This window comes from Falco punctatus (assembly GCF_963210335.1).
Source record: "Falco punctatus genome assembly, chromosome: 3".
Classification (NCBI taxonomy): domain Eukaryota; kingdom Metazoa; phylum Chordata; class Aves; order Falconiformes; family Falconidae; genus Falco; species Falco punctatus.
In genome coordinates, this window is record NC_137582.1 from 58,272,207 (window position 1) to 58,299,533 (window position 27,327).

The following is a 27,327-nucleotide window of genomic DNA, read 5'->3' on the forward strand; positions in this document are numbered from 1 at the left end:
CAGAAATCCCAATTATGTTAGGCACACTTTCCACAATTAGCTATCTGTAGTCATCGGAGACATTATTTCATTAGATTTTAAATCAGTATGTCAGATTGTATTTTTGTTAACAAAGTACACAATGAACAGTAAGAATTTACATGAGTTTTACTCACAAAGCCCAGCTGACAGAGTTAATTTGGACCATAGGAGGGTGAATGAATGGTTCTTTGTCCCTCCCCCTCCTCCACCATCTCTCCCTGTATTGCCTTCAATTTTAAAAAAAAAGAATCTGTTATCACATTGGTCAGATATCTCAGAACCATGGACTGTCTTTACAGTCCTCTCAACTTGATTATCTGGAATGTGTTTCACAAATTTTGTCACTTTAGTTGCTCATTCATTTTTTTCAAGTTACTGAGAAGTAAATGGAAAAAAACCCAAAAACACCACCCCTCAAACTAGACAGCACTTCAGTAACCCACTTCTCCACATCTACCTCTGCTTGCACATTATGTTGACAATTTACTGTTTGTTCCTATTGTATGATTTCTGTCTCTCAGTTTTATGAGTAATGATGCTGCTGGTTTGCACCTCAGCAGTTCTAGTGATGTCACTTTGTTTCATACCTCTGGTGTTCTCACTGAGGTACTTTTTGTAAGGGGCTATGTTAAAGGTCTGTGGAGTTCTAAATGCAAGATGCCACAGGCTCCTCTTCTTAGATACAAAACCTTTATTACCTTAAGGAAGAGCAGCACTTTTTGTTAGAGAACTCTGAATTTGTAGTTTTGTACCTACTAAGCATACATAGGCAGTAGCATCCAGCATCACACAATAGACTGTACCACTGCACCTACTAGAAGGACTGTGTGCTTTATTTGAGTGAAGATACCGATTTTCATTACATTTCTAGAAAATACTTACCACCTAAAAATATCCAGTGCTGGAACTTAGTTCATATTCTCCCTTAATACAAAGAAAGCAGATACTTAATTTATTCCTCAAATGAAAAAATTAGATACAGGTAGTGATACCAAAGACTTAATTTAGTTAGAATGAAGAAAGAACAATCCTCCACTCTTTTGCTGATGTCACAAGGTCGGGAAACAACAGACAGTGAAAAGAACACTAAGATAAGTCATGCAAAAGAAGCTTTCAAGTGAGGAAATTCTGGCCACAAGAGGAGGTGAGCTGAGAAAGTGTCACTATCCACAAACACTAACAGAACATTAGTTGAAAGCACAACAGAAGTAATTGTGGTAGTCGAAGATCATGACTTGCAACTCAGATAGTTCCCCCACAACTCCACCCCCCACCACCACCCTGAAAGAGGGCAAAATCCCACCTGCATAGTTAGTAAAAAGCTTCAATAGTGCTGTCTCCGAGGATGTGCACTAATTTGCATTAGAAGCAAGAAATGTGTAACCAATCCTGTTTAAATGACAATGAATATGCAATGTTCTATGAATATGCAAATACTCTACTATATGTATATAGGTATATAGTGTATACCCTCGAGTAGCGTGATGTACATGTTAGGAGGAAAAATCACCCATGCACCCAGTGTTGCAATAAACCAATCAGCTCTCTAAATTATCATTCAGTCTAGAGAGTTTTCTTGGTTATGTTTTTTGGTAATAGCAGGACATAATAGTAAACACATTCTCACACACACACAAAATCCGCATTCCTAAGCATCATCAGAAATATCAAATGGCAAGATGAACAAATTATTGGTAACTCGACTGCTACTATTAATGTTGAAAAATAACATGATACATGACTTTAAAATCCAGCAGATCAATATAAGCAATTTTCCTTTTTCCAGCAAAGAAAGTTATTCTCCATAAGAACTGAAATGGATTACTCAGTTATAGAGTATATATAGAACAAAATACTTCATAATGCAGAATTAGAACTTTGCAACTGCAGGCACTCTTTAAGCCAGCTTGCAGACAGGCTGAATAACGAGGACCTTATTTCCATGCAAGTGAAGTGCCTGCATTTCAGTTAGAACCATCCTCACCCGCTTGGTGTATTCATTTTGAAGTCAGATGCAATAATTCACCAGGGTTTTTTTTCCCCGAAGCAGTTAGCATTCTAAAATGGAAGTTCTATCTCAAGTCCAGAAATACTTTACAAATACGCTGGAAAACAAAAATCTGTTTTACGAACTCATAAAGAGGTTTGATACATCCTTCCAAATTTCATCAAGTCACGGCTTAGAGGGGCTCTGAGTCATAGCCTGTATAAAAACTCTCATGAGATCCTTCATCTGTTAACCGGGTAGTAGAAATGCTCTTTGTTCTCACAAAACTCCACAGTGCTCAGTTCCACTATGCAATTTCCTTTCTTATCGTGTAACTGCACCGATAAGGAAAATAATGTAGCAAGAAATCTAAAACTCTGTCACAAGACCTCAAACTCTGCCGCAAGTAGGAATGGCACCGACAATGGGAACCATCAGTAGGCAGGCAGGAGCCCCATTGCCCGAGGAGGGGGCTGTTAGCACTGATGCAGATGAGCTCAGAGATAAGGAGCCTTCTGACAAAGACATGCTAACTGTGAAAAGAAACAAATGGTTGAAGAAGTAAGGCTCAAGGATACTAGAAGTATGCGCAAAAGAAGGGTAAAGGTATTTGTGGTAGTGGGAGATCGTGACCTCCTCGTCAAGTGGCCCCCGCGAGGGGAGTGGATGCCCCGCGCGGGGAGCACGCGCAGTGATTAATAAAGAGCTGTACCTTTACATCGGAGCGGGAAAGAAACTGGCCAGTAATGAGTTAGGAGGCGCAGACTTCGGGCAGAACTAACCAACTTAACTGTACGAATGTGCACCGTGAGTTGAACTAGGCGTGCAAGTTAGGAGGAACGATCCCCCTGACCTGTTTTACAACCTTCCACGGGTTGTGAGATGTTTCCGCAAGTCACCATGAACCTCAGCTCTTGCATTTTTTTTTCTGGTTGTTTTTTTTTTTTTTTTTTTTTCTGCTATTCACCACTTCGACTGTTGTACAAACTTCCCCTACATGCCGTCGCAATTCTTCCTTTTCAAAGCTAAGTGTCCTTAAAAGAGAAGCAGCTGCACTCTTCCGAGCATTCCTGTTCATGCCTTTTCTAGACAAGCAGGGCAGAGTACATAGGAGGAAGACTGTATTCCTTTGGGCAGTTTTCTGTTTTGTTTTGTATTCTTATGGTAAGAAGACTACACCCTATGTACCCCTTGAGCACAACTAAATGAGAGCTCAATGAACATGCAATTTTGCACCAAGAAAGCTTGAAAGTAATTAATTTACAACTGGGGGGGGGGGTGTACGTGTGTGTAATATTTTTAGAGGGCCTGAAGGTCAAAGATCAAAGTGTCCAGCCATATATGTCTTCTAGATCTCAAGCTGTACAAGCAGTTAATATCACAGTGAAAATGTCACCCTCGAATTAAAGAGGGACTACAAATAAAAATGTTGCCACTTAACAACATTTATGTATTCTTAGACCAGAGGCGTCTCTCAGAAATGACAGCAAATACTGAGGCAACTCTTTTAACTGTTACACACAACTGAAGTACTGGAAGACTATGCATAAACTCCATGTAAGAACACAGCAGGGAAGAATGAACTGCAAGTACGACAAGAACACACAAAACTGAGAACACATTGTTCCTCTGAGTTAACCACCTCAGGAGCATTAGCTGCACCTTCCAAAAACCCTAACGCATAAATCACAATTTTTGGATTTCTTTCTCCAAGCTCGTTTATGAAGTATGCCCCAATTATGTCCCTGTTACGACAGAAAAAAAGTTGTTAGTTTACCCTACATTGAGTAACACATCAAAAGATCCTGAGTTTCCTGATAACAGTCTTTTGCTGGTGCTTAAAGAGGGTAAAGACTGTATTTCTTGAATGATTTTATGTCAACGGCAGCTTTGCTGCTACTCTACTCCTACTGCTCCTCTATAGTGGCACAAGAAAAGTCATTTGGGTCCTGCATATACAAAAATACTCAAGAACTTTACCACGTTTCAAGTTTTAAATACGTTTTTTAATTAAAGTCTCAAATTTAAGACTGAAGACACTACACCAACTCATTCCTTCAGAGGAAGAAAGTGCTTCACGCATTAAAGACCAAAAAGAATAACCAACGGCTCATGGATCTCGATCGCCTGGTTTGTTCCGACGAACTAGGCCTCCAAGCGCACACCAGGCGACGGCCGCCCTCACTGCGCCCTGCGGAAGCGGCAGCGGGCGGCGGCCTCAGGCGTGTCAACCGTCGCAGCCGGCTCGGGTGCAGCACGCGGCCACACTCGCCTGCGCCACGCCTGCGCCGGCAGCGCCGCGCCCCAAATGCGCCGCGCCCCGCCCCGCCCCACGGCGAGGGAAGTGACGTAACACGTTGGGCGGGAACTCGTTCCGAGGTCGCGGCGCTGAGGAGCCCTTTCGCTTGCAGCCCGCGCCCCGCCCCCGCCGTCCCTTTCCGGGCCGCCCGCCTGGCTCCTCCCCCCTTCCCCGGCCGGGGCTTCCGCGCGCGCGCCGGGCCGCGCCAGGCGGGGGAGCTCGCGGGCCAGGCAGTAGGTACCGCCGTTGCCGCCATTATAACTACGGGACGGTTCCCCGTCTCCGCGGTTTCCCAACATGGCAGCAGCGGCGGGAGGCAGTCGCGGAGCTTGCAGGCCGGTGTCGCTGACGCCTCGCGGCAGCAGCGACCGCACCGTGTTTCTCTTCGACCGGCGCCAGGAGCAGGCGGACCCCGACGAGAAAGTGCTTAGCTACGGCAAGGACAGCTACCGCGGCTTCCGCAACGCCGTCTGCCAGGTGCAGGGGGCGGGGGGGGGTCGCGGCAAGGGCGACGGCGGCGGGCGGGACGGCGGGGCCGGCCGCGCCGTTAACGCTCCCCCCCGGCGGCGGGGGCAGGCGCGGCCGAGGGGCGCTAACAGTCGCCGCCGACGTTCCACCCGCCCGTGTGCGCGGCCGGGCCTCGCGGTGCCGGGGGTTGACCGGCACGTGCCACCGCCTCACGTGCGAGGGGGGCCCGGCCCCGGCCGGGGGCCGCTGGGCGGCCGCGGGCGGAAGGGAGAGGCCGCCTCTTCCGCCTGCCGGCGGGGGGCGCGGGCCGCGCCCGCCTCCCTGCCCCGAACTTTCTTGCCGGGACGGGCGGACGGACGTCGAGGAGGGGTCGCGCCCGCTGCCTTGGCGTCCCCTTCCCCCGGGCTCCGGGCCCGCCGCGCCGCCGACGGCCGTGCGGGGCGGCGGCGGGAGCTGCCCCTGGCGGCGGGCGGGAAGAGCGCGGGCGGCTCGCGAGCTCCCTCGCGCGGGGAGCTGGCGGCGGCGGCGCGGAGCCGCGTCCTCGGGCACGGTGCAGCGCGGCGGGGGCCGGACCGGCGGGGGCTCTGCTGGCGGCGGCGGCGATGAGCGCCGTTCGCTTCCCGCCCTGAGCCCCGTAACTGCCTCTCTGCGGAGCCGGCAGCCGTGGCAGCCGTTCGAATGCTTTCCCTGGCCGGGTTTTTGCGGGCTCGCGTACCCCTTTGCGTTCGTTACGAGCAGCGAGAACTTTCGCTGTCTTCAGGCCTCCTGGCGGTAGAGGTTGCCTTCTGCGCACCGGCGGTTTGCTTTAGTTTGTTAGTGATACCAGTAGGCATCGCTCACTTCCCGCCATGGTTTAGTTTTCTGAGGGAATAATAAATGCTATAAAGCTGCTCGTTGCCTGCGTGTGTCTTATATTGTGAAGCGCACAGGAAAATCGGCTGTCAACTATGCGCTGATTTAGTCTGATAAAACATCCTGTCGTAGTTTCCTTATCCAGTGTAATTTGCACTTTGTTGTCTAGGATGTAAATTCTTGGGGGAAATGGCTTCACTTGTTCTATGTCTGGATAGAGTTTCATGTACTGGTTTCCTACTGCCACGTAAGCTTTGAGTTATCAATGTCCGCAGGAGTAGCTGTCACACATGACTGCCTCCTTGCACAGTTCTGCTTCAGTCTTCAAAATGGCATATTTATATTCCATTAGAGGTGCTGAGTCTGTGCTGCTACTCGGCAGTAACATGGCTATGGAGTGTTAGCGCATCCATTGATCTGATCAGCAGCCCTAAAGTTCAGAAGACTGGAAGAAACAAGTAACTGAGTGAAATAAAGAAATCGGTACACTCTGTGCCAGGGGTCCTCAAACTTTTTAACCAGGGGGGCAGCGCGCAGATGAAGTGGCAGACAGTCATCTGCGGCTGCTTGGTTTCTCCCCCCCCCGCCCAACCCTGGGCAGGGGGGTTCTGTAAATACTGGGGGCCGGATTGAGGACGCTGGGGGGCCGTATCCAGCCCGCGGGTTGTAGTTTGAGGACCCCTGATCAATGCAGTGCAGTGTAACATTCTGAGAAGTTAGTGGGGTGGGTTCATGGCCTTGTAAGAACCAACTTCCTATTTAATGGTGCATCGTTGTAGGGTTGGTGTCTCCTATGAGGAAATACAAGTATTATGTGATTTCCTCCAAGAGTTGCCTTAATGGATCCCATCTCAACTGTGTCTAGTGGATGAATTGCAAAGATACTTCATATTTTCAGTATTCAGGGAAAATACGTTGATGATTAACCCATCTTTTTTCTTAGCTTTTGTAATTAATTGATGGGCTGAGGTTAACACTGATTTGCAACTTGTCACAGACAAGGGAGTCTTTCTTTTCATGGCTTTTTTCATATATGCTGTGCACTCCAGTGACTTCTGTTTCTACGCATCCTCATGGTGTTCAGTAGTTCACTGAGCATTTGGCATATTTGCAGTCTGGTACAGAAATAAGCCGTAATCACAAGATGTAGCAAATCTTGGGTACAAACAGCTTTAGAGTTTTCTTATCTTAAAAACATACTGACATTGTGAGGTCAGTACTTTAATGCCAGTAGCCAGACTGCTCAGATGTGCAACATAGCATTTGAGAAGACTGGCACTGCAAAGCAGAGCTTGATGTGTTTGGATTTGGTGCCTGTGAAAGTAAAATTTAAGTATAGTTTCTTACCATGTCGACACCATAATCTCTGTTGCCAGTCCTGGTGGCTATTTTGGGGTGTTAAGGATAATAGTCAGTGCTTTTATGAACTTGTGCAACATGAAGCTCACATGATCATTCCCTTAGAGAAAGGCCTTCACCAGTATCGTGTTGACTATCTGTGAGTTCAGTCAGAGGTATCTAATTTCAGTTGGTGACTCTTTGTGCCTAAGAGATTTCATTATATATGGGGCATCTTATATGGGGCATCTAACTCTGAAAGTGTGCTGGGACAGACAGTTTGACAGGACCAGTAAGTGCTGGTACAGTGAAAAGTATGCGGGCTGAGGTCCAGGAAGTTTGATGTCTCCCACACCCGCGGTGTACAGGTTCTCATTAGGCTTCTTGAAGAATGATCTGGCATCTTGATACTTCTGGGAGCTTTGTGCATTTGTGTTTCTCAGTGTGTTGTACTCCAAAGTGCTGGATTTCTGGTATCTTGAAAGTTGCTGCTAACTACTTCCAGGAAAAAACATGGTGAATGCATTAGGCACCTGAGTGGAACAGCCTTTCCCCACTTCATGGTGCTGAAAATGTGTCAGAGAAGTGATGAAAGTTCAGGAAGAGAGATTATTTTAATAAGCAAGTTTTGAATTGTTCAGAGATGAAGTGGAATGTTGTACTTGCTTTTTTCCAATTAAAGCTACTAGATACCATCTGAGTGCTTGATCAGGCAAATGCTGCATATCTAGTAGGGTTGTTTCCATGAGTATCCTGTCTGGTGGCTCAGCCTCACTACAGGCTCAGCTTTAAATCAACTTTCACTGGCAGTTCATCGTGCGACTGAATGATTCTACTGTAGTAGCGAAGGTGTGTGTATGTTTTCCTGTCTGCCAGCAGGCTGTGGGGGTGGTAATTTCTGGCAAGGGCGCCAGAAATGCTAAGCTATTGGAACTGTTCCTGCTGTGAACAACTTCCTGTGATGTAAGAGAATTCCTTTGGATATAGCTAGATGTGTAGGAGTCAAAGGAGAATGTAAATGTGAATAAATAATGAAGTTAAACCTGATGGCAGTATCTGATGATTCTGAGCTGAAAATAACTTGAATGCCTGAAGGCATGGTCTTAGGGTGCTGTTTTCCTGTTTGTGTAGTAAAATAACTGATTCTTGAGAACAAGAGATTCAGCCACTGAGAGGTTGATCTAGGAGTGATTCATGGCCTCTCTGTAGTCATATAAAATGTTACTCCATTATTGCTAAAATAGTCTTTATTAATTTTTGAGACTGGGGTTTTTTGTTTTGGAAACAAATAGTTGTCACCTTGTGAAATTTTTTCACTGCCCCTTAACAAGTTCATGCATGGCAGTGTGGTTGGATGTAGCTTTATATACTGAGAAATTAGCCTTTCCTTCTGAGTGTGTGTGTGTGTGAAAGTTGTGTTGTTGGTTTTGTTTAGTGTTTTTTTTTAATATTAAAGCAGAAACTTCGTAATAAACAATGATCTATGTGCTTGATTATTCCATTTGAGCACTGTCAAGCATATGTGGTACAGTCATGTAACTTCAGTCCACAGAACCATGAAGTTTTAAGTGAATAAGTGAATTAAATACGGAGTTTTATCTCTTCTTGGGATTGCTATTGCTTGTGCACCTTGCTGTTGTCTTGTATTAGATATATGACCCACTGCTTGTCCTGATGTTGAGAATATAACTGGAAAATACTTACCTGCAGTGAGCAGAATGGAGCTAAACTTTGTTGGCAGCTTTTCCTAGATCTTTTGCTCACATTGTCCAGGTACACGGTGAAGCTGGTACATTCCAGTTTGCTGCTAAGCTCATAGGAATCCTTCCAGGCACTTAAGAGAAGTCATAGTCCTTTTAAAGCAGAAAAGTATCTGTGTTGAAAACAGCACAGAAGTTTTGCTATGTGTGAAGGGGGTTTTGGGAGGCTTTGAGGTGAAGTACCAGTCTGAGGAGAGCTGGTGTTACTACTTAAATGGGAATTGAACACGTTGCTAAATGCTGCTTTAATTCTTATGAAACTTCATCATTGTTGTGACCTCCTTGTTTGAAGAAATATATAGGAAGTACAGATCTGTAATTTGTATGGAAAGTAAATAACTGTAATTCAAGTAAATACTCAAAATTCAGACATGGCAATAAACCAAAATATTTTGCTTTTGATCTTTTGTCACATCTTTTGTTGAGATTCCCATTGTATCCTAACAGTCTACCAAGTATTTAAACAGATGATCTTGCCAGTATATCAGTAAGCTAAGAAGCAAAAAAGGATGTTCATTGAGGGAATATGGAGAAGAAGCATAGCTGTGGTGGAAACTCAAGAAATAAGTGTAAATATTTTTTTTGTGAATATTTGCTTGCCAGTGCCTAATGAATAATGTCTAATGAAATTATTTGAGATCAGTGAAAAGATATTAGCAACTTCTGGTGTTTGTAGCACCAGAGGGTAACTCTTAAATGTATTTGAGGTATTCGGATTATTTCCTGAGATAACTGTTCTGGTAAATTTGCTCAATAAAAGTACTTCCATTCTTAATGATGAAATCAATCCATCTTGCAATAATTATATTTTTATATTACGAACCTATGTTCATTTACTCACTTCCCAAGATTCTGTATAATTGGAAAGTAAAAATAGATTTGTAAACATTACATGTGTGCAGGAAACAAGTTTTTGCTTGATTCTTAAATAAACTGTTGGAGGTACTGTAAGGTAAGTGTAAGATGCAACAATATTGTGAGTTTTTTTCCAAAACTTGTATTGTATTTCAGGCTTCACTGGAATGCTTGTATATTGTCATGTTTGTTACTGACATTTCTGTGGGAAGAAAGGTGCAGTTTGCATACCTTTGTGCACTTAGTTACTATCTTACTATGTGCTGACTGATTTGGAAGCTTTGTTGTTCTTAAGTTCCTGCTCAAATCTGAGTGCTGGCAGTATGGTCAAATGCAGAGTATCTGCATTCCCTCAGCATTAGTTATCCAGGTGCACCTTCTTAGGTGTGACCAAATACTTTTTGCTTTTGAAGAGTGGCTTTGGAATTCTTGTAATTTTAACTAAAGTGATGCCATACAAAGTATTTTCATGGTGGAAACTGTATGGAGTTGATGTCAAAATTTTGGCTGATAGCTGCACTCATTAATATTTGTGGTTGTGCTTTTAGACACAATAGCTTGTGAAGGTCTGGTGAAAGTATTTGTCTAGACTCCAAACAAGTCTAGTGATGACCGCGTGCTCTTTGCATGAATTCTAGGGTGCCCAGCTTCTTTCTACTTGTTAAGTTTGCAAATCTTGAAAAGATGTGTGAGTTAACTCATTGTTCTGGACAAGATTTCATAGATCTAGGTATATGGCTTCTTGTGATGCAATGTCCCTCTCTTCTTGTCCCCGTTTTTCCACCAAAATTACCATAAAGCTTTACTTTAAGGTACTGCATAAAAACTTCTTCTATTACTGGATCATGTGATAGGCAGCAGTGTTCTTAGTGTTTCTGTTGAACCATCTGTTCACATCCTAACACCTTTTCATGATATCTTTTTGTAAATATTTAGAAGTGTATCAACTGAACTTCTGAAAGTAGTGAAGCTTTTAGGTAGGACAAGAGACGATGACACATAAAAGTTCTGCAAATGTCATCTTCTGTAATTAGTTCATTAGATGGAGATGACTCCATCAATAAAGGATGGCTGGAAAATGTTTCAGAACACTGGTGTTCACTACCGGTTTTTGTTTGTAGGTTGTCTCTAGTGACCATGTGCCCAGAAGAAAAGGGCTACTGGGTGTTCCTTTGTTTCTGTAATATACAGCTCTTTGCTTTGAGCTCCAAGAAATGTTTAGAAATAATTTCTGTGTTTCTTCGAATGCAACTGCTTTTCTAGACACTTTTGGATCCCCTTCCTGTTGGTGTCCAAAGATCATATACTCTGTATATCTGTGTATATCATGTGCTCTGACATTAGGCAAGCTCATTCAGATTATGATTAAAGATTATTGTTATCATACTTGCTCTGCTGCCATGAGTGCTCAGTACCAGATCTTTGCTACCACATCCTCAGCAGGTTATTGTCATGTTGAGGCTAGCTGACCCAACAGTGGACTGGAAAAGTTTATTTAATTAGCACTCTTATGAGTTACATTCGGTTGTTCTCAACTTCCAGCAAAGTTTTTGTCTCCGCTCTATCTGTTTATAACTTAGGTTTTGTATTTGCTGATTTGTATGAATGACTTTAGTATTATGTAGTTGTATGAATAACTGAGATGATACAAATATCTCAGTATCCACAAGCACTACTGAAAGACAGTTCCTGGTTTGAAAATCTGTGATTTGAGAATAAAATCCTTTTTCCTTATAGTTTCATTAATTTGTTGATCTAAGAGGTTTTCTCTAAATCTGAACTGATAATTTTAAATGTGACATAAAGCAGTATAGCTAACTGATAAATGTGTATCTTTAGGTGAAAAATTAGCAAATAGCATGGCACATTGAGTTAATCACATACAAAGTTACAGAAGGCTACAGGCCTCTTAGAGTTTGTATGTGGTATTTAGGTTTCTTTTTTAGATTCCTGAACAAGTTCCTGCAAAGGAGTGAAATACTCCAAGTAAAGCTGTATTGCTTTTTATCACATTAAGTAGCTGAGTTGTGTTGATAAGTCTTGTGAAAATGAGCAGCTGTAATGGACAGCATTGAAAATGCCGTTGACAGATTTCTTTACATTTAACTAATACAGTTCAGGTCCCGTTTAAGAGGCTTGCACTGGCAATACAGTTATATTAGCCAGAAAATTATTTCGGAGCTAGGTGCCACATTGTGGAAGGCAGCTGCATGGCTGTTAATTCTCTGTTATCCCTTGGTTACCTCACCAAGCTCTGAAGCAAATTCTTTACAACATTCTTGTGCATCTGCCTGCTGGGAACGGTTACCATAGGAGGAGGAGGCAGAGAATTTTTAAAGGTATGGAAGTTGCTTGTTGTAGGGATCAACTCTTTGGGTTGGAAAAGTTTGGATTGCAAGGGGGGCTTAAATGTTTTCTCTAAAGATACTGTTTTTTTGGTTTCACTATTTTGTGTAAGTCACGTGTGAGACTGATCATTCCTTCAGTTTGAAAAGTCAGCACCAGAAATTACTAGCTCATGGTAATAGCCTTGGAGGACCACTGGAAGCAGACCAGTGATTCCGTGCTTACATTGTGTTACTTCTTCACTTACTACTTCAAGCCTATCCATGTTATTGCAAGCTGTGGTGGTATGCACGTGAAGTTGAACGTTTGGTTGTTGAACAAAAATAGATGGTAGATCTAGAGGTGAAATCTATGCTGACTTCATGTGAAGTGTTCTAGTTGGGTTACTAGCCAGGTAAGCCTCACAGTGTGTGTTCACATCAAATAGCAGCAAAATTTGCTTTGGTGCTTATGTGCTCATATGTGAAAGCTAAAAGAAACTGAGGCCTCTTGGGAAGGAGTCTTAGCTGCTGAGGAGTTGTCTGTGATTTGTGGGCTTGTGTTCTGTTTTGAGAGTTTTGGGGGTTTTTTAGTTTGTAAAGAAAACCTGCAACTGAAGCAAGTATATAAATTGAACCTTGCTTCTTGGTTCAGATTTCAGGGTTAGAAAGATTACAGTTCATTCATGCTGTCATATATTGTACCTGTAAATTGTTTCACTGAAAGCTTCTTGGGCATCTGGCATTTGTGTGGCTGTTTTAAGCTCTTATAGCATTATCTTGATCTCGTGCCATAAACATCCACCAACAAATTGAGAGATATTAGCTTTATTTATGTATCATGAAATATAGGCAGCGCTCCAGACTGAGCCTCCAGTTTATAAAGAATGCATTTCTTTTGTTTGAACAAAGACAGCTTTTTGGCTAATGTATCACTTCATAGGTAAAATGACTGACATCCTGCTGTGGCAAAACAGGCTTGACTCAGGGAATTTTTCTTAATTTAACTGATTGTAAATTAACACAAACTTTTGATTATTGATTGCGGGGGGGGGGGGGGGGGGGGAAGCTAATCTGTCATACATCTCTCTCCCCCCATTCCTAGTCTAAGCTTCCCTTGTTCGTCCTGTGCACAACGCTCAGTCAAGCCCAATTCCTTTGGTTAGGCAACAGGCAGTACGAGAGGTCAGGGTGGCCACGTGCAGGGTTTCCTGTGCTGCTCTTTACCAGTTTTCTTCTGCTCTGGTGGCTTGTCCAAAGGTCACAGCCCTGTGGGAATAGGAGGACAGAGCAGGGAAATTCCATGCCCTGACATGGATCTACCATGGGCCCCAGCACCTTTGGGGCCATCCCTGCACTAGCATGGAGCACATCCTTTCCATTTGTCTGTCACAAGCCGTGTCTTCTCTGTGGCTTCTCCATGATCTCATTATTTCTTCCCCAGTATGTTTGAGCAGAAGCACCGTGTGCCCCTCTGGTTGAAATTTTGGCATGCAGTGGGCTGCTCCATCAGTTTGAGCACTATCTGGCACTGACTGTGTCTTGCTCAGGGCAATTCATGGCCTCCTCCTGCACTGGTCACCCCTGCAGCTCTCTGGCGCCAAAACCCTGCAGTGTAACTCACCACACCTTCAAATGTACCTTAGCAAACAAATTGAATGGCTTTTACTAAACAGCTATGGTTGTTTTCCCAGATTATTCAAAAATTTGGTTCATCATCTATACTTTTTAGCTTTTAGGTAGCTTTTTTCTCTTTTGGTGTGCATACAGCTGTTCATCTTTGTAACATTTTGACTTTTGTGTTTGCACATCATGTCATATGTAACCAATAGCATAGGAATCCTTGACTTTTGATGTATCTATGTCTGTTTTTAGAGAACATACAATTATTATTCATTTTTTTCACCTAGGTTGTGGATTAATTTGGAGGTTGCCTCTCTTTTTTTCCCCAAAGTCTTGTTCTTTTGTATCCAAAAAAACCAAAAGCTTTCTGCCTAGCTGTTTTAACACAATAACCTTCGAATGTGCTTTCACTGTGAATGTGCAGAGGCATTTTCTAAGTATAGTGATTCTATTGTACTCTTCAAGATTTTGATGACATCAGAAGCTAGACATGATTGTGCATCTAGACAATTTGAAAAAGAATAACCAACAGATTTATAATCTGAATGTCGTGTTAGTTTTCTGAAGTCAAGAATTGGGTGCATCTTAAGTGCTTATTTGAAAAAGGGCACAATGCCAGGTGAAAAGGGGCTCAGCAGTGAAACCTGAATTTTATATCAAATCAACAGAAGATACCATGTCTCTTACATGCAAGAATCTTAGTGAGAAATTAAAAACTTGACCAAACATTGTCAGAATTAAATGAAACATCATCAACTGTTCAAGTAAATTACCCACTAGGTTCACTTTTATTCAGGAATGACCAGTTCAACTTCCTGAAGACCACATCCATGTAATGGGACAACTGTGCAGCCACCTCACTTCTACATGGCATAGTAGGAAGAGGCAGGGGCTGGGATAACTAAGAGTGTAGGACAGACAGAGGAAGGAAGTGAAACAAATAAGTCTCATATACAAGTGAAGCTTTCAAACTGAGAAATTTTCCAAAAATCGACCAAAGTTTAGAAAGGGTGCTGCCTCTTAAATTCTGGCACAGACAAGAAAAACAGGTTATCTGTAGTTAGGACTGCCAGACTTGGTCCATGAACCTGCCCAGTAGCTTATCTTGAAATGGCAGCCATTTGTTGCTAAGTGGAAAGGACCTGCTGCAAGTAGACGCAGTAGTGCTGGGCTCCCCCAAGAAATGCAGGTGTAGCTCTGCCTGCAAGGCTGTTGCAGTAGGTTTAGTTGAGGCTCAGCCTGGAATGTGGGAAGGACCAGAAGGAGGAGGCTGCCTCTGCTCAGTTAGCAGACTGCTGTCTTGTGCATGCACTACTTCATCCTAACTTCTTGCTGCCTTAAAGTAAATACTGCATTCTTCCTAAGGTTTTGAGGGTGGAAGAGCTTTTGGGAGGTAAAGAAAACTGGGAAACTGTAATTATGCTGGGGGGGGGGGGCGCGGGGGAAGATGCTTATCCTTGCTTTCACATGTGAAACTCTCCAGTTGTTCTGTATTGACCGTTAACCTCGAATGGTACAGCAGGGTGTTAGTTTTCTAGTTGCCATGTTTTTTATTGCTTATTTTTCTTGCTCTGAGCAATTTTTTTTTTTCCTGTGCAGGTTTGCCATGTGGAAATTTGTGTAATGTGAGAGCTTAAATTGAAGTAATCTGAATGTAGAAGTTAAAAAGTAATAATTACTCCAGACTCTTAAGTCTGTACACTAGTCTCTTCATGCTATCTCCATGTTTCACTTGCACCAAGTGCTATGAGAAATTTGACAATTTTGTTGATAGTTACTGTCTATTTAACATAGTTGCAGCTAGGGAGAAAGTAACTGAAGGATAGGGAGAAAGTAACTGAAGGATGGAAAGCAGACTTCTAATGAAACTTTAAGCAATGTTTTAAAAATATTTTTGTGAATCTGAGTACTAGGGATGGAAAGCAAGAGGTGTGGAAAATGATGAGGGCAAACTGCAACAGGGAATGCAGGAGCTTCAGGGAAGAATCTTGACTAAAAGTGCAGAAAGCACCTGTTGGAGTCATGACTGCAGGACTGAAGGGGTTGATGGAGTTAGGTATGACCAGAGTTAACTTTTACTTAAGTTTCAAAGATCTGGAAAGGCACAAGAAAAATACAGATATTTATTTTTTTGGAAAGAGGTCAGTGTTAGATGTTAGGATGCAAAAATAAGGGCAGGTGTAGGGGCATATAAATGTATGTAGAAAGCAGGAGAAAAAGTCCAAAGCTACAGAAACATACTGAAAAGTTGGAGGCAACGAAGTGGTGAAGATTGTTTAGGTTTAGAAGAATATACTTAAGTGTTTTAATGGTAATGAATTTTCTAAAAGAAATCTTTGTTATTTTCTCTTTAAATATGTCATATAATTGAAGAAGAAAGACTTCAATGTGTATCCAACACTAAGAAGCTTTGGTTGGTTGAACATGTCAAAAGACTGCGATTAAATATGGGACACCCTCTAGATCATGACTATTGCTGTTGTAGTTGCACAGTCTGAAGTGCTGTTCAGTCTCATTCTTCAGCCCTCAGGGTGATTACCCATAAGACAGTTCCTCCTCCTTAAAATTGATATTTCTCTCTAGGATATATTTTAAGCAGGTAAAAAACCAAACTGCTCTCATACAGGCAGTTTTGGCTGAGTTGAGAAAGCAAGTAAAGTGAAGTTCTAGAATTAACTGTGTTCTGAGTTAATACAAGAAAAATACTTGGTTAAATCTCAGTAGTTTGTGGCAAAATGACTAGAAAGACAGGGTTTATATATATATATATATTTTTTTTTTATCTGAATACTTTATGGAGTACTTAATTATCGTAACTGAATAGCCTCCAATTTTTTGTAGGCATTTGGCATAGCTACTGATGAAAACTTTGTTATCACCACAACAAACAGGAAGGAGATTACAGAACACACCTTCAGTGAGTATCTTAGATGGCAAAATAAATACGGATATGTCTTATATTGATTGTAAAGACCACATGATTGTTTTATGATGTGCAATAATTAACTTGTAGTACAAATCTTAGAGTAGTTTTCCAAGAATTGGTGCAAATTTGACTTTCACGAACAAGTTTTTAACAGCAACTCATTAATAATGATGACAGTTATACAAGGTTATTTTTTTATCTTCCATCACAAATTCTGTAAATGATAGGGGAAAAATACATGTAAATATATATCACCTGGGAGAACTTGCATTACTAAGCTTGGAAATGTGCAAAGATTTTAAATTAAATGTTGCTGGGATGCTGACTGGTCCATGTCTAGGAAAATACAGAGATTACTTGAGGCTAAACCTGAACTGGCTTTGAGAGCAGGAGTTGCCTGGTGCAATGCTCTTCAGTATACTTTGTATTTCATGTTCACTACAGGCCAACTTGTTCAAGATGGAGTTACTTTGTATCTGCTGCAGTCAGTTGACCAAATGCTGCTTTTGGCAACCAAGGAGCGAATTGACTTCCTGCCCCATTATGATACACTTGTTAAAAGCGGCATGTATGAGTACTATGCCAGTGAAGGGCAAAATCCTTTGCGTAAGTACTTGCCAAATAATCTTGTGTAAATTATGTCTATATGAATGCAATGTGATTATGAACAATTTAACTTTTTAGTTACAGCTGGTGAAAAAAAACATAGTCTTACCTAGAAAAGAAAAATTAACAGCCCTGAGGAATAAAGGAGCAGAAGCAAGCTGGCAGCTATTTAAAGACTTTTTCTTCTTAGAGCAGAAGAACTATTGATTCCTGTGTGCAAGAAATCAGGCAGGGAAGGCAGGAGACTAGCGTGGCTGAGAAAGGAACTCCTGGTCAAACTAAAACACAAGAGGGAAATGCATAGGCAGTGGAAGCAGGGGCACGTATCTTGGGAATAATATAGGGATATTGCCTGGGAATGTAGGAATGGGATCAGGAAAGCTAAGGCACAGCTGGAGCTAAATTTGGTAAGGGATGAGAAGAAGAATAGCAAGGGTTTCTATGGGTACGGTAGAGAAGGAGGACAAAATAAATTGTTCACCACCACCCCAATAAATGAAAGGGGGGGACCTAGTGACAACTGACATGGGAAAGACTGGAGTACTAAATTTTTTTTCCTCGGTTTTCACTGCAGTTGTTCTTCCCACTTAATCTCAAGTCCCTTAATCTAGAGGCAGGGACTGTGGGAATGAAGTCATGTCAGTCAGGCAAAGTCTTCAGTGGCTGGAAAGAGAGTAACGTCACACCCATTCTTAAAAAGGAGGACTCTGGGTACTATGGATGACTCAGCCTTGACTCAGTACCCAGTAAGGTCATGCAACTGGTCCTCCTGGAAGCTATGTCAAGTCATATGGACAGGGAGGTGTTTAGAGACATCCAACATGGCTTCACCAAGAGGAAAGCATGCCTGACTAAACCAGTGGCCTTCTACTATGGAGTGACTGTCATGGATAAGGGAAGAACAACTGATGTCATCTGTCTGGCCTTCTGTAAGTCCTTTGATATGGTCCCACACAACATCTTTGTAGCTAAATTGGAGAGTTACGGGTTTGACGGATGAACTGTTCAACAGGTAAGAAATTGGCTGGATGGGTGTATCCAGAGACTTGCAGTCAATGGCTCCATGTCCAAATGAGGAACACTAACAAGTGGTGTTCCTCAAGGGTCTGTACTGAGACCAATACTATTTAGTATCTTCATCAATTACACAGTGGGATTGAGTGCATCCTCAGAGGGTTTGCCGGTGACACCAAGCTGAGTGATGCAGTTGATACACATGAGGGAAGGGATGCCATCCAGAGGGACTTTCACAGGCTTGAGAAATGGGCCAGTGTGAACCTCATGAAGTTCAACAGGGCCAAGTGCAAGATCATGCAGCTGGCTCAGAGCAGTCACCACTATCAGTGCAGACTGGGACTGAATGGCTTGAGAGCAGCCCTGCAGAGGCCGACTTGGGGATTCTGGTCAATCAAAAATTGGATGCGAGTCAGCAACAGGCACTTGCAGACCAGAAACCAAATAATATCCTGGGCTGCATAAGAAGTAGCGTGACCAGCAGGTTGAAGGATGTGATACTTCCCTTCTACTCTCTCGTGAGACCCCGCCTGGAGTGCTGCATCCAGCTCTGGGATCCCCAGCAAAAAACAGACATGGACCCATTAGAGCAAGTCCAAAGGAGTGCCATGAAAATGATCAGAGTGCATGAATATCTGTCCTATGAAGACAGGCTGAGAGAGTTGGGGTTGTTCAGCCTGGAGAAGAGAAGACTCCAGAGAAACCTTTCAGTACCTAAAGGGCGTTTATAAGAACGGTAGAGAGAAAACTTATATCAAATGCTGTGTTAAGAGGACATGGGTTAATGGTTTTAAACGGAAAGAGGGTAGGTCTAGGTTGGACAAAAGGAAGAAAATCTTCACTATGAGGGTGGTAAGGCACTGGAAGAGGTTGCCCAGTGACGGCAGATTTCCCATCCATGGAAATGTTCAAGGTCAGGTTAGATGGGGCTTTGAGTAACATGATCTACTTAATGCCCCTGCCCATGTCAGGTTGGTTGGAACTACATGAACTTTGAAGGTCCCTTCTGACCTAAACCATTCTAGGAGTCCTTTATCTCTTGTTCACTTTTTCTATGCTAATCATGGATCTCAGGAGTTCATTTTTCCAGGCATATACATTCGGTTCTGCTTGACTAAGGCTGTTATTAATTTTGTTCAAAAAGTAAAAACAAAACTGAGGTATAGCAGTGCAAACTAGCCTAAGTGTTCCTTGTCTATGTATGTTTCTTAAATTGAGCTTGATGCTTCTGCCTCTCTAGCTCAGCTAAAGACTTTTGTAAAGGAAGGCTAACTACTACTTCATTTCCTTGTGACACTGAATTGATGGCTGAACCTGATGTTGTTGAAAATGAAGGCCTGTGTATGGTAATTGTTATCTGTAGTAGCCATCCAAGGACTTTCCAGGGAAATATTGGTTGATCTTGGACATGTGGAACTATTATATGGCATCCTAGAATAATTTAGGTCAAAAGACATCTCTGGAGGTCATGCCATCTAACCGCTGCTCAAAGCAAAGTCCAGGTGGCTGGACAGGTCCAGTTGAGTTTTGAGTATCTCGAAGGAGCAGAAATTCCACAACCTGTAGCCCGTTCTACTATTTGATTATAAAATAAATACATCTTTGTCTAATTAATTTTTCCATGTTCCATCTTTTGTCCGTTGCTTCCTGTTCTATCGCTGTACACCTCTGAAAAGAATCTGGCTTTATCTTTGCACCCTTCTAGCAATAAGACAGCACTAAGGTCTCCCTTAGCCTTCTCTTCTAAAGTCTGAACAATCCCAGTTCCCTCAGTAAGCCTCTCGTTGCATGTTGGGTGCTCAAGACCTCTGATGATGTGGAGGACTCCTCTGGACACACTTCAGTATTTCAGTGTCTCTTTCAGAGAAACCTAACGGTGGACCCAGTATTCAGAGTGCAGTCTCATAAGGACTGGATAGAGAGGAATAATCACTACTCTTGACTGGTTGTTCAGCACTTTGTCAGTATCTCTGTATGCCTCCTAGGTACCCCATCCCCTCTTCAGCCTTATGTGCACTTCCCATCAGCATTTGAACTTGGTCAGGAGTCTTATTTGTTAATTCTGGCCTTCTGCCACATGTACTTGGGTTTCAACACAGTGGAGTGAACTCCTTTTATTCTTTGAGGATGTAGTCTTTGGAGATCAACCAGCTGTTGTGAGACATCCAGGGCAAGTACTAAAAACGCTCACCAAAGGCAAGAACTTGTAACAGAGGAACAAAGTACCAAAAGGGTGTAAAGTAAAAAAGAGAAAGCTGCAAAGGTGTAAATAAGTAAGGATTGGTGGATGGATCAGGGTGGTTTGTGTGTGTCAAACCTACATTTTCCTTTTCTTGATATATAGAGCTTTTTTCTTCCCTCTGCTCTTCATGCAAGTAAGATTGTTGTTTTCATAGCAAAGAGTTGTCAACAGTGGGGCAGTTTATTTGGAGAATGTAACTGTATGAAGCTGGCAGATACCATACCTCCTCATTGTATTTGTGCCACACTGGTAGATCTTCAAGCTGGGCAGTAGTAGTTCTTTCTGCTGAAAATGAAATGCTGTAAAATCATACCCCTAGCTCCTCTGTTGTGTTTCATTGAAATGTGCCGTGGCTTACTGGGAGGTGCATGTTGTGGATGCTGAAGTTAAGCTGGGATAGCTGGTTAGTATCTTATCTTAGGCTACTCTGATCTCTAGCTGCTTGACTTTTCTGCTAATTTTACCTGTCAGATTGTTTTTTATTGGCAAATGTATTGAAGTTATTTGTTGTAAAAAGCTGTGGTTTTCTATATATGATGGAGGCTACAAGAGAAATAAGAACAAAAGTAGTAGAATGAAATACTTCTCTTGTGTGATTTTATCAGTGTCGCTGATGATGCTAAACTAGATGGTGAGGTGGACACATCGGAAGGGAAAACCATCTTACAAAGCGATCTGGACAGGCTGGAAGAGTGGGCAAGCAAGAACTGATGAATTCTGACGAAGACAAGTGCAAAGTCTTGCACCTGGGACAACATAACCAAAAAGCCCAATACAAGCTTGGGTCTGTGTGGCTGGGCAGCAACTTTGCCAGCTTGGGGGGTCCTGGTGGAAAGCAAGCTGAACGTGAGTCAGCAAGAGCACTGCTGCAGCAACAAGGGCAAATCAGATCCCGGGCTGCATCTGCAGGCATGTTACTAGCAGAGATGAAGATGTCATCATCCCACTTAGCACTGGTCAGGCCACACCTGTAGTGCTGTGTCCAGTTCTGGGGTCCCCACAGTTTAAAAAAGATGGGGACAGATTCGAGATGGTCCAAAGGAAGAGCACTGAGATGATCAAAGGGTTGGAGAATCTGCCTGGTGAGGAAAGACTGAAGGAGTTAGGTCTTTTCTCCCTGGAAAAGGGAAGGCTCAGGGGAAACTTCATCACAGTATTTCAGTACTTAAAGGGCAACTACAAAGAGAACAGAGGCCCTTTCTTCACAAGGAGCCACATGAAGAAGACAAGGGGTAATGGATACAAGTTGCACTGGGAAGAGGTTTCATCTTAATGGAAGGAAGAAACTTTATACAGTGAGAACAACCATTCATTGGAACAACCTCTGCTGAGGTAGAGTCCCCATCACTGCAGGTTTTCAAGATGCAATTGGACAGGGTGCTGGATAATTTCTTCTAGGCTCCCTTTCCCATGAAAGGTTGAACCAGATGACCTCTTGAGGTCCCTTCCAACCAGGATTGTTCTGTGATGCTATGGATTATTGTTCGTTTACAAGACATTAATGCTAACTCATAGAGGGAAAAGTGTGATGGTAGTAGCATTTTTAGGTAAATGCTTATGTTTCAAAAGTTGCAGGTAGAAATATGGTTAGCTTTGCCAGATTCATGTTAACTGGAACCATTTCCGTCCTTTCAGTCGCAGAATAAGTAGTAGCATGAGGGTTTAAGTAGGAAATATACCAAAAAACATGCATCCCATCTATGGAGACAGAAAAATAACAAACAGAAAGAAAACTTCATTCTGTGGGTTGTCAAGATGATGTGAGGTGTTGAGTGCAACAGTGTGGACACAGAACCTTCTGCTGTTTGATATTTAGCTGCAAAACCAAGGGATATTGCTACTTTCCATCATGTTTCCCTTTTATATCTAATATTGCTAGACAAGGAGTTAATACTGTTTTGCTAATACTAGCACAATAAAACTTGTGGAACAAAGAAGATGATGAGAGCTTGAAATACAGGGAGCAAGGGCCTGTACTGCAAGAATGGAGAGATGAAGGGTAGAAAAACTGAAGAAATCTAGCCCTCTATCATAGTTATAGTTTCCATAACCACCTTGTATTAAAACTGTTAAACTTTGAGGTATATGTAGTCAGGTGTTTCTTGTATTTGTTTTTCTATAACTTTATCAAAGCACCCAATCCCTATTTCTCTATTTAAAAAAAAAAAAGTCTCATCTTTGAATAAAAAGAGTATTTTTAGAGTCAGAGTCAAGTATTATCCATTTAGCTTTACTTATGGTAGCATTTAAACAAACAGGTTTGAGAGTTAAATGCAAGTTAATATATGGTCATTAAGGTCAACAGGAGAATTTGAAGAAGTTCCTTCTGTTTTTATGGTTTCGTATGCCAAGAAAACAAATGTTTTTGGTTTATAAATATTTTACACATTTAAAGAGTTTTGGCTTCGGTGTTGCTGTTTTGGTATTTGTTTTTTTTAAAGCAAAATTTAAATTACTAAATCAAGAAATAAAATTACTATACACTGAGGACTGTAACTCTTCTACATTGCAGAAATTCCCCAGTATTTGCCTCACAATCTTGACTCTCACTTTTTCATGGTAGTAAACAGTACTGCAATCAAACAGTTTGACAAACAGAATTAACTGTTACATCTCATAAGACTTTTATGAATATGAAGTAATTTAATAATGCACTTCTTATAAGTGTTCACATAGTTTGTTGCTATCACTTATCTCCCATGAAATGCTGAGCATTCCCTTGGTAGGAAAACCTGTTTTTCCTTCTCTCAACAGGCTTCAGAATAATAATATGAGATGAAAAAGGATAATGCATGCAGATACTAATTTTTCCTTTAGTTCCTCATGTTATCCCAACTCTGGGTTCTTCATCCAGTGTACAAGAGCCAATCCACACATGGTCTTGATATTTGTTCGTTGCATGTCTGCGCAGATATGGGTGCTAGGTATTAAATCCACAAAGCTAGCACACCTCTTAACACACAGTAAAAGTTATTATACACTTTGAAAAATCGTTTACAATTATGTTTAGTCACACTAATTCTCATTGGTTCTTCCAAGCCTTGTCTCCATTTAAAGGTACAGTGTTCTTTTTTTTTTTTTTTCACTGTGCATGTCCTGTGGGGAGGGGACTTTGTTAGTGGGGGCTCTTTTTTTCTCGGGGGTGGATCTTTAGTATGCTGATTAGGATAGTTCATACATAGTTCAAGTAATTTTCTGTTTGGTCTTGTTAACAGTTTTGGTTCTCCTTGAGCTTATCTTGTTGTGCCCCAGCTTGACCTATTTATAGTGCTGTTCCTTCTCCCAAGGCCGTATTTTATTAACTGTTTGTAAGGATTTAACTAACCTCCCCAGTTTTACAAATTCTTTCTTGTTTTTCACTATAGAAATTTACATTTTTTCCCTTTTTTCTTTTCTACAGTAGATAATTCTTACATCACTCACATAATTTCTTTTTTTTCCCCCCTCCTCTTCTTCGTAAAAGACATTTTTCACTTCTGTTGCCTCAAATTATTATCATTTCCTTTTACATAACTTCAGTGATGACCTCTGAATAACACAAGAGATTTTGTTTCAGGGTCAAATCTGCCATCCACACTTAAAAATACTGTGTTTTACGATATGGTTTGAATGTACAGTATAGCGGCATCTTTGACAGATTTATTTGTGTTCCAGAAGTACTGAAACAGGAAGAAAGTATACCCACAGGAGAGGAAAAGACTTTGATCATGCCTGTCAATATCAGTGGGCCTAGTTATCAAAGTTTCTTGATAACTTGCTGTAGTTTAAAAACATTTTAAACATTTGTTTGGGTCAATCTGGCAGTATCATTGACATAGATTTGCTGTTTTCTCTCTGCATACTGTTGCCCAAAAGCCTAAAGCATATTTAATGATGAGTCAGATAAGTGATTTAAATATGGGATCTTGTCTTTTTGAAGTCCATTGATATTTTTTTTTAGTAGTAGAGCTACTTACTACTACTAAGGGAAAAATACACTTCTTCCTACATTTTACTGTGTCATGTTGTTGCTAAAGCAGCTTGCTGTAGTGTTTTCAATCATCATTCTCTCTAAAAGAGAGTGAACAAGCTTCAGGTGTTTGTGAGAAATCTTTCATAAGCATTTAGGTCAATTCTTGATCTTGTCTGTACTCTGCAATAGGTGGCACAGAGAAAAGGAGGGTTCCTGCTCTGAGTGTACTACATGTGTTCATACTGCTACCACAAAAGCCTTTAAAATGGTCTAAAAGTTCTAGTACTATTTGTGGTCATAACTCTTCAATCCTAAAGAGACTACAATCCTCAAGACTACAAACAGAATAATGTTTACATCCATTTCTGTAATGATATTGCTGCTATATTTTTTTCCCGAATGTGTTACTAATGCTCTCCTTGAGACCCTAGTGAAGTAATTTGTGAGATTCTGCAACACACCAGTAATTCAAATGCGCAAAACAGCTACATCAAACTGTTTACTTTTGTTTATTATGTACTAGAATTGACTGTAAGAGCAAATAACAATTTTGAATCTAAGTGTACTGCAGCTGATGCTCTTTATTTACAACATCTAAGGGCATGCTTAACCCGTTTCACGTGTTGATGAAGGGCCATTGTTCTTTGATGTGGAATAAATAGTAGGTATGGATTACATAACTGATGCTCAACTCCTGTTGTTAGCAGTGAAGAAATTTGCAAAGAAACTGAGAACTGTACTTACATTTCAAAAACAATTTGAGGGAAGTGGCAAATGCTTCAGTGTTGCTGTATAATATTAATACCCAAGGGTTTTCTTTTGCATGTCTGAAGTGTATGGCCAGTGTAACTTGCACTGTAACATTCTGAAGAACTTTGCACATTGTAGGGAATACAACTTCCTTATCAGAGAGACTGCATGGAAACATTTTTGACTACGGCTGATCAATCATGGTGAATTAATCCAAACATGCTGTATTTTTTTTCCAGTTTGATGCTATTGTCCAAAATTAAATGCATTTTTTCACTGAAGTTCGGTGGTTCTACCTTTAGTTACATAAGGGCTCCAAGTGTTAATGTTTAGAAACAGCAAAGTTTGCAAGTAGTTTGGCTGACTATTTCTGCTGTGTAATGCCACATATCTGACAGAATTTTGGTTGTATTTACCATTCACTAAATTCTTCAACCATTTTTAGAATTTTGTGGGGGTTTTGTAAATAAATAACTTATTATTTTGGAATGGAGTGTTGCGCAACATTTTCATTCAGTTTTTTCCAGTGAGTTAATTCTCCCCATAGTATTTTAAGAAGTCAAAGTCAGTTTCTGACATACTTTGGACTTTCATATGAATTATACAAATTTATTCCTAATCATGGAAAAGAACAAGTCTGTTTTGTGGTAAGGAGCCTGTTGTTAGTTCATCACTGTTCCATCCAGTAACTGTGTTATTACCATCAACAGAAATAGGAGATTAAGTGATGAAACAATTTATAAAGTATATATGCAAATTATATTTTATTTTTTTAAATCAAGATGTTGTATAATTTTGATGGGTATGATGGTGCTTAGTTCTTATCTGTGTTTAGGGAATGTATTGTCCTGGTTGCTCAGAAGAAGCTACTGTGAGTGTGTGTCTGGTTTTTGAGCGCTGTCTTTTGAGAACAAGATGTTAATAGAGTTATTTTTCTTCAATTTCTTTAGCATTTGCCCTTGCTGAGTTGGTTGACAATTCTCTGTCAGCCACGTCCCAAAATACTGGTGTTCGGAGCATACAGATAAAATTGGTAAGATGGAATTTTACTTTTTTTCAGGCGTAGTTTGCAGTATTTTTTTTTTCCTGGTGCTCCTTGGTTTTTGGTTTTTTGTTTGTTGTTTTTTTCCCCCCAAACAGTTATTTGATGACTCCCAAGGAAAACCAGCTGTTGCTGTGATTGATAATGGAAGAGGAATGACTTCTAAACAGCTTAACAACTGGGCTGTATATAGATTGTCAAAGTTTACAAGACAAGGTGACTTCGAGAGGTTAGAAAGTTTTCATCATTTTTACAATGATTAGCAAACTATGCAAAGGCTCACAGAATATCATTTTAAGGCAAATCTCTATACCAACACTTTGCTAAAACCTGTCATTCTATGATTACCTATAAATAGACATGTACTTTCTTTAGGTAGGAAATAAGAGAAGCTTCATAACACAAAACTGCTTTTCTAATGTTATGATACTCTGAGAACATTTTTTATTACTCTTGTGGCCTTTTCTAAACTGTCTTTCACTTGCCTACATATTGTTAGGGACATTATATTCTGCAGGTTTTTTTATAATGGATTGTAACATTTAGAATGTTTTATAACGGATACAGGGTTTTGGTTTAGGGCTGGGTTTGGGTGGGTTTTTGTATCTTGATCATGTACAATGTAATGCAAAACTATACCTGAAGATGCCTGTATTTTTTGAAGGAGGCTAGGCAGAATAAATGCTTTGCATTTAAAGAAGAAGTGGAGGTGTATGGTAGATTTTGCTACTTGTATGAATTCGTTTTACAGTTTTGAGTCTGTTCCCAAGAAATCTTCTACCTGCACAGTCAGACTTAACTCTATAGTGCAGAAAATTCCAGAGAAGCAGTTATGTACGGTTCTTGAACTTTAGTCACTTTTTAAATGCCTTAAGCCTAGGACAGTAAATGAAGATGAGGATCACAGCCTCAAACATAACTGATTTATCCTATGAAAAAACTAGTGTAAAAAGTAACAGGGTAGTGGAAAATGATAATATAGCTGAGGAGGGTGTTTTTTTATATTGGAAGCATCTCCAAGTAGAACAGCTGGAGACAAGTGTGTAAAAAGTGATTCTGAGTCGTCTAGTAATTTGCAAAGAAATTCACTACTTCTTGAAATTGCTATAGGTGAATTTAGGAACAGTAGAAATGTATAGTATTTTTAAGCTACCTGTATAATCTATGGGTTGATACCATTCAATGGGAGCATAGCTGTAAATTATACCAGGATAACATCTACACCTTGTTTTCATTTGGGACTGCTATAATTTGAAAACGTGTTTATC

General features: G+C 41.2%; 2 protein-coding genes across 5 annotated transcripts in view; one reads left to right on the top strand and one right to left on the bottom strand.

Moving 5' to 3' along the window:
* LOC308061434 (uncharacterized protein) overlaps positions 1-4,330 on the bottom strand; it is a 15,557-nt gene extending 11,227 nt beyond the window's left edge. The window contains exon 1 of the mRNA XM_080381392.1: positions 156-4,330. The gene's annotated coding sequence lies outside the window, so the exon portion shown is untranslated. The remainder of the gene's footprint in view (positions 1-155) is intronic.
* Positions 4,331-4,467: 137 nt separating this feature from the next.
* Positions 4,468-27,327, top strand: part of SMCHD1 (structural maintenance of chromosomes flexible hinge domain containing 1) — a 90,777-nt gene continuing 67,917 nt past the window's right edge. Inside the window, exons 1-5 of one of the 4 annotated variants that reach the window (XM_080381363.1) lie at positions 4,468-4,784; positions 16,369-16,444; positions 16,898-17,059; positions 25,968-26,050; positions 26,158-26,288. In XM_080381363.1, the coding sequence (XP_080237489.1) occupies positions 4,605-4,784; positions 16,369-16,444; positions 16,898-17,059; positions 25,968-26,050; positions 26,158-26,288 (632 nt within the window). In that variant the 5' untranslated portion in view covers positions 4,468-4,604. Of the gene's footprint in view, positions 4,785-13,799; positions 14,921-16,368; positions 16,445-16,897; positions 17,060-25,967; positions 26,051-26,157; positions 26,289-27,327 lie in introns of those variants that run through there. The other 3 variants (XM_080381364.1, XM_080381365.1, XM_080381366.1) reach the window with 3 other exon arrangements.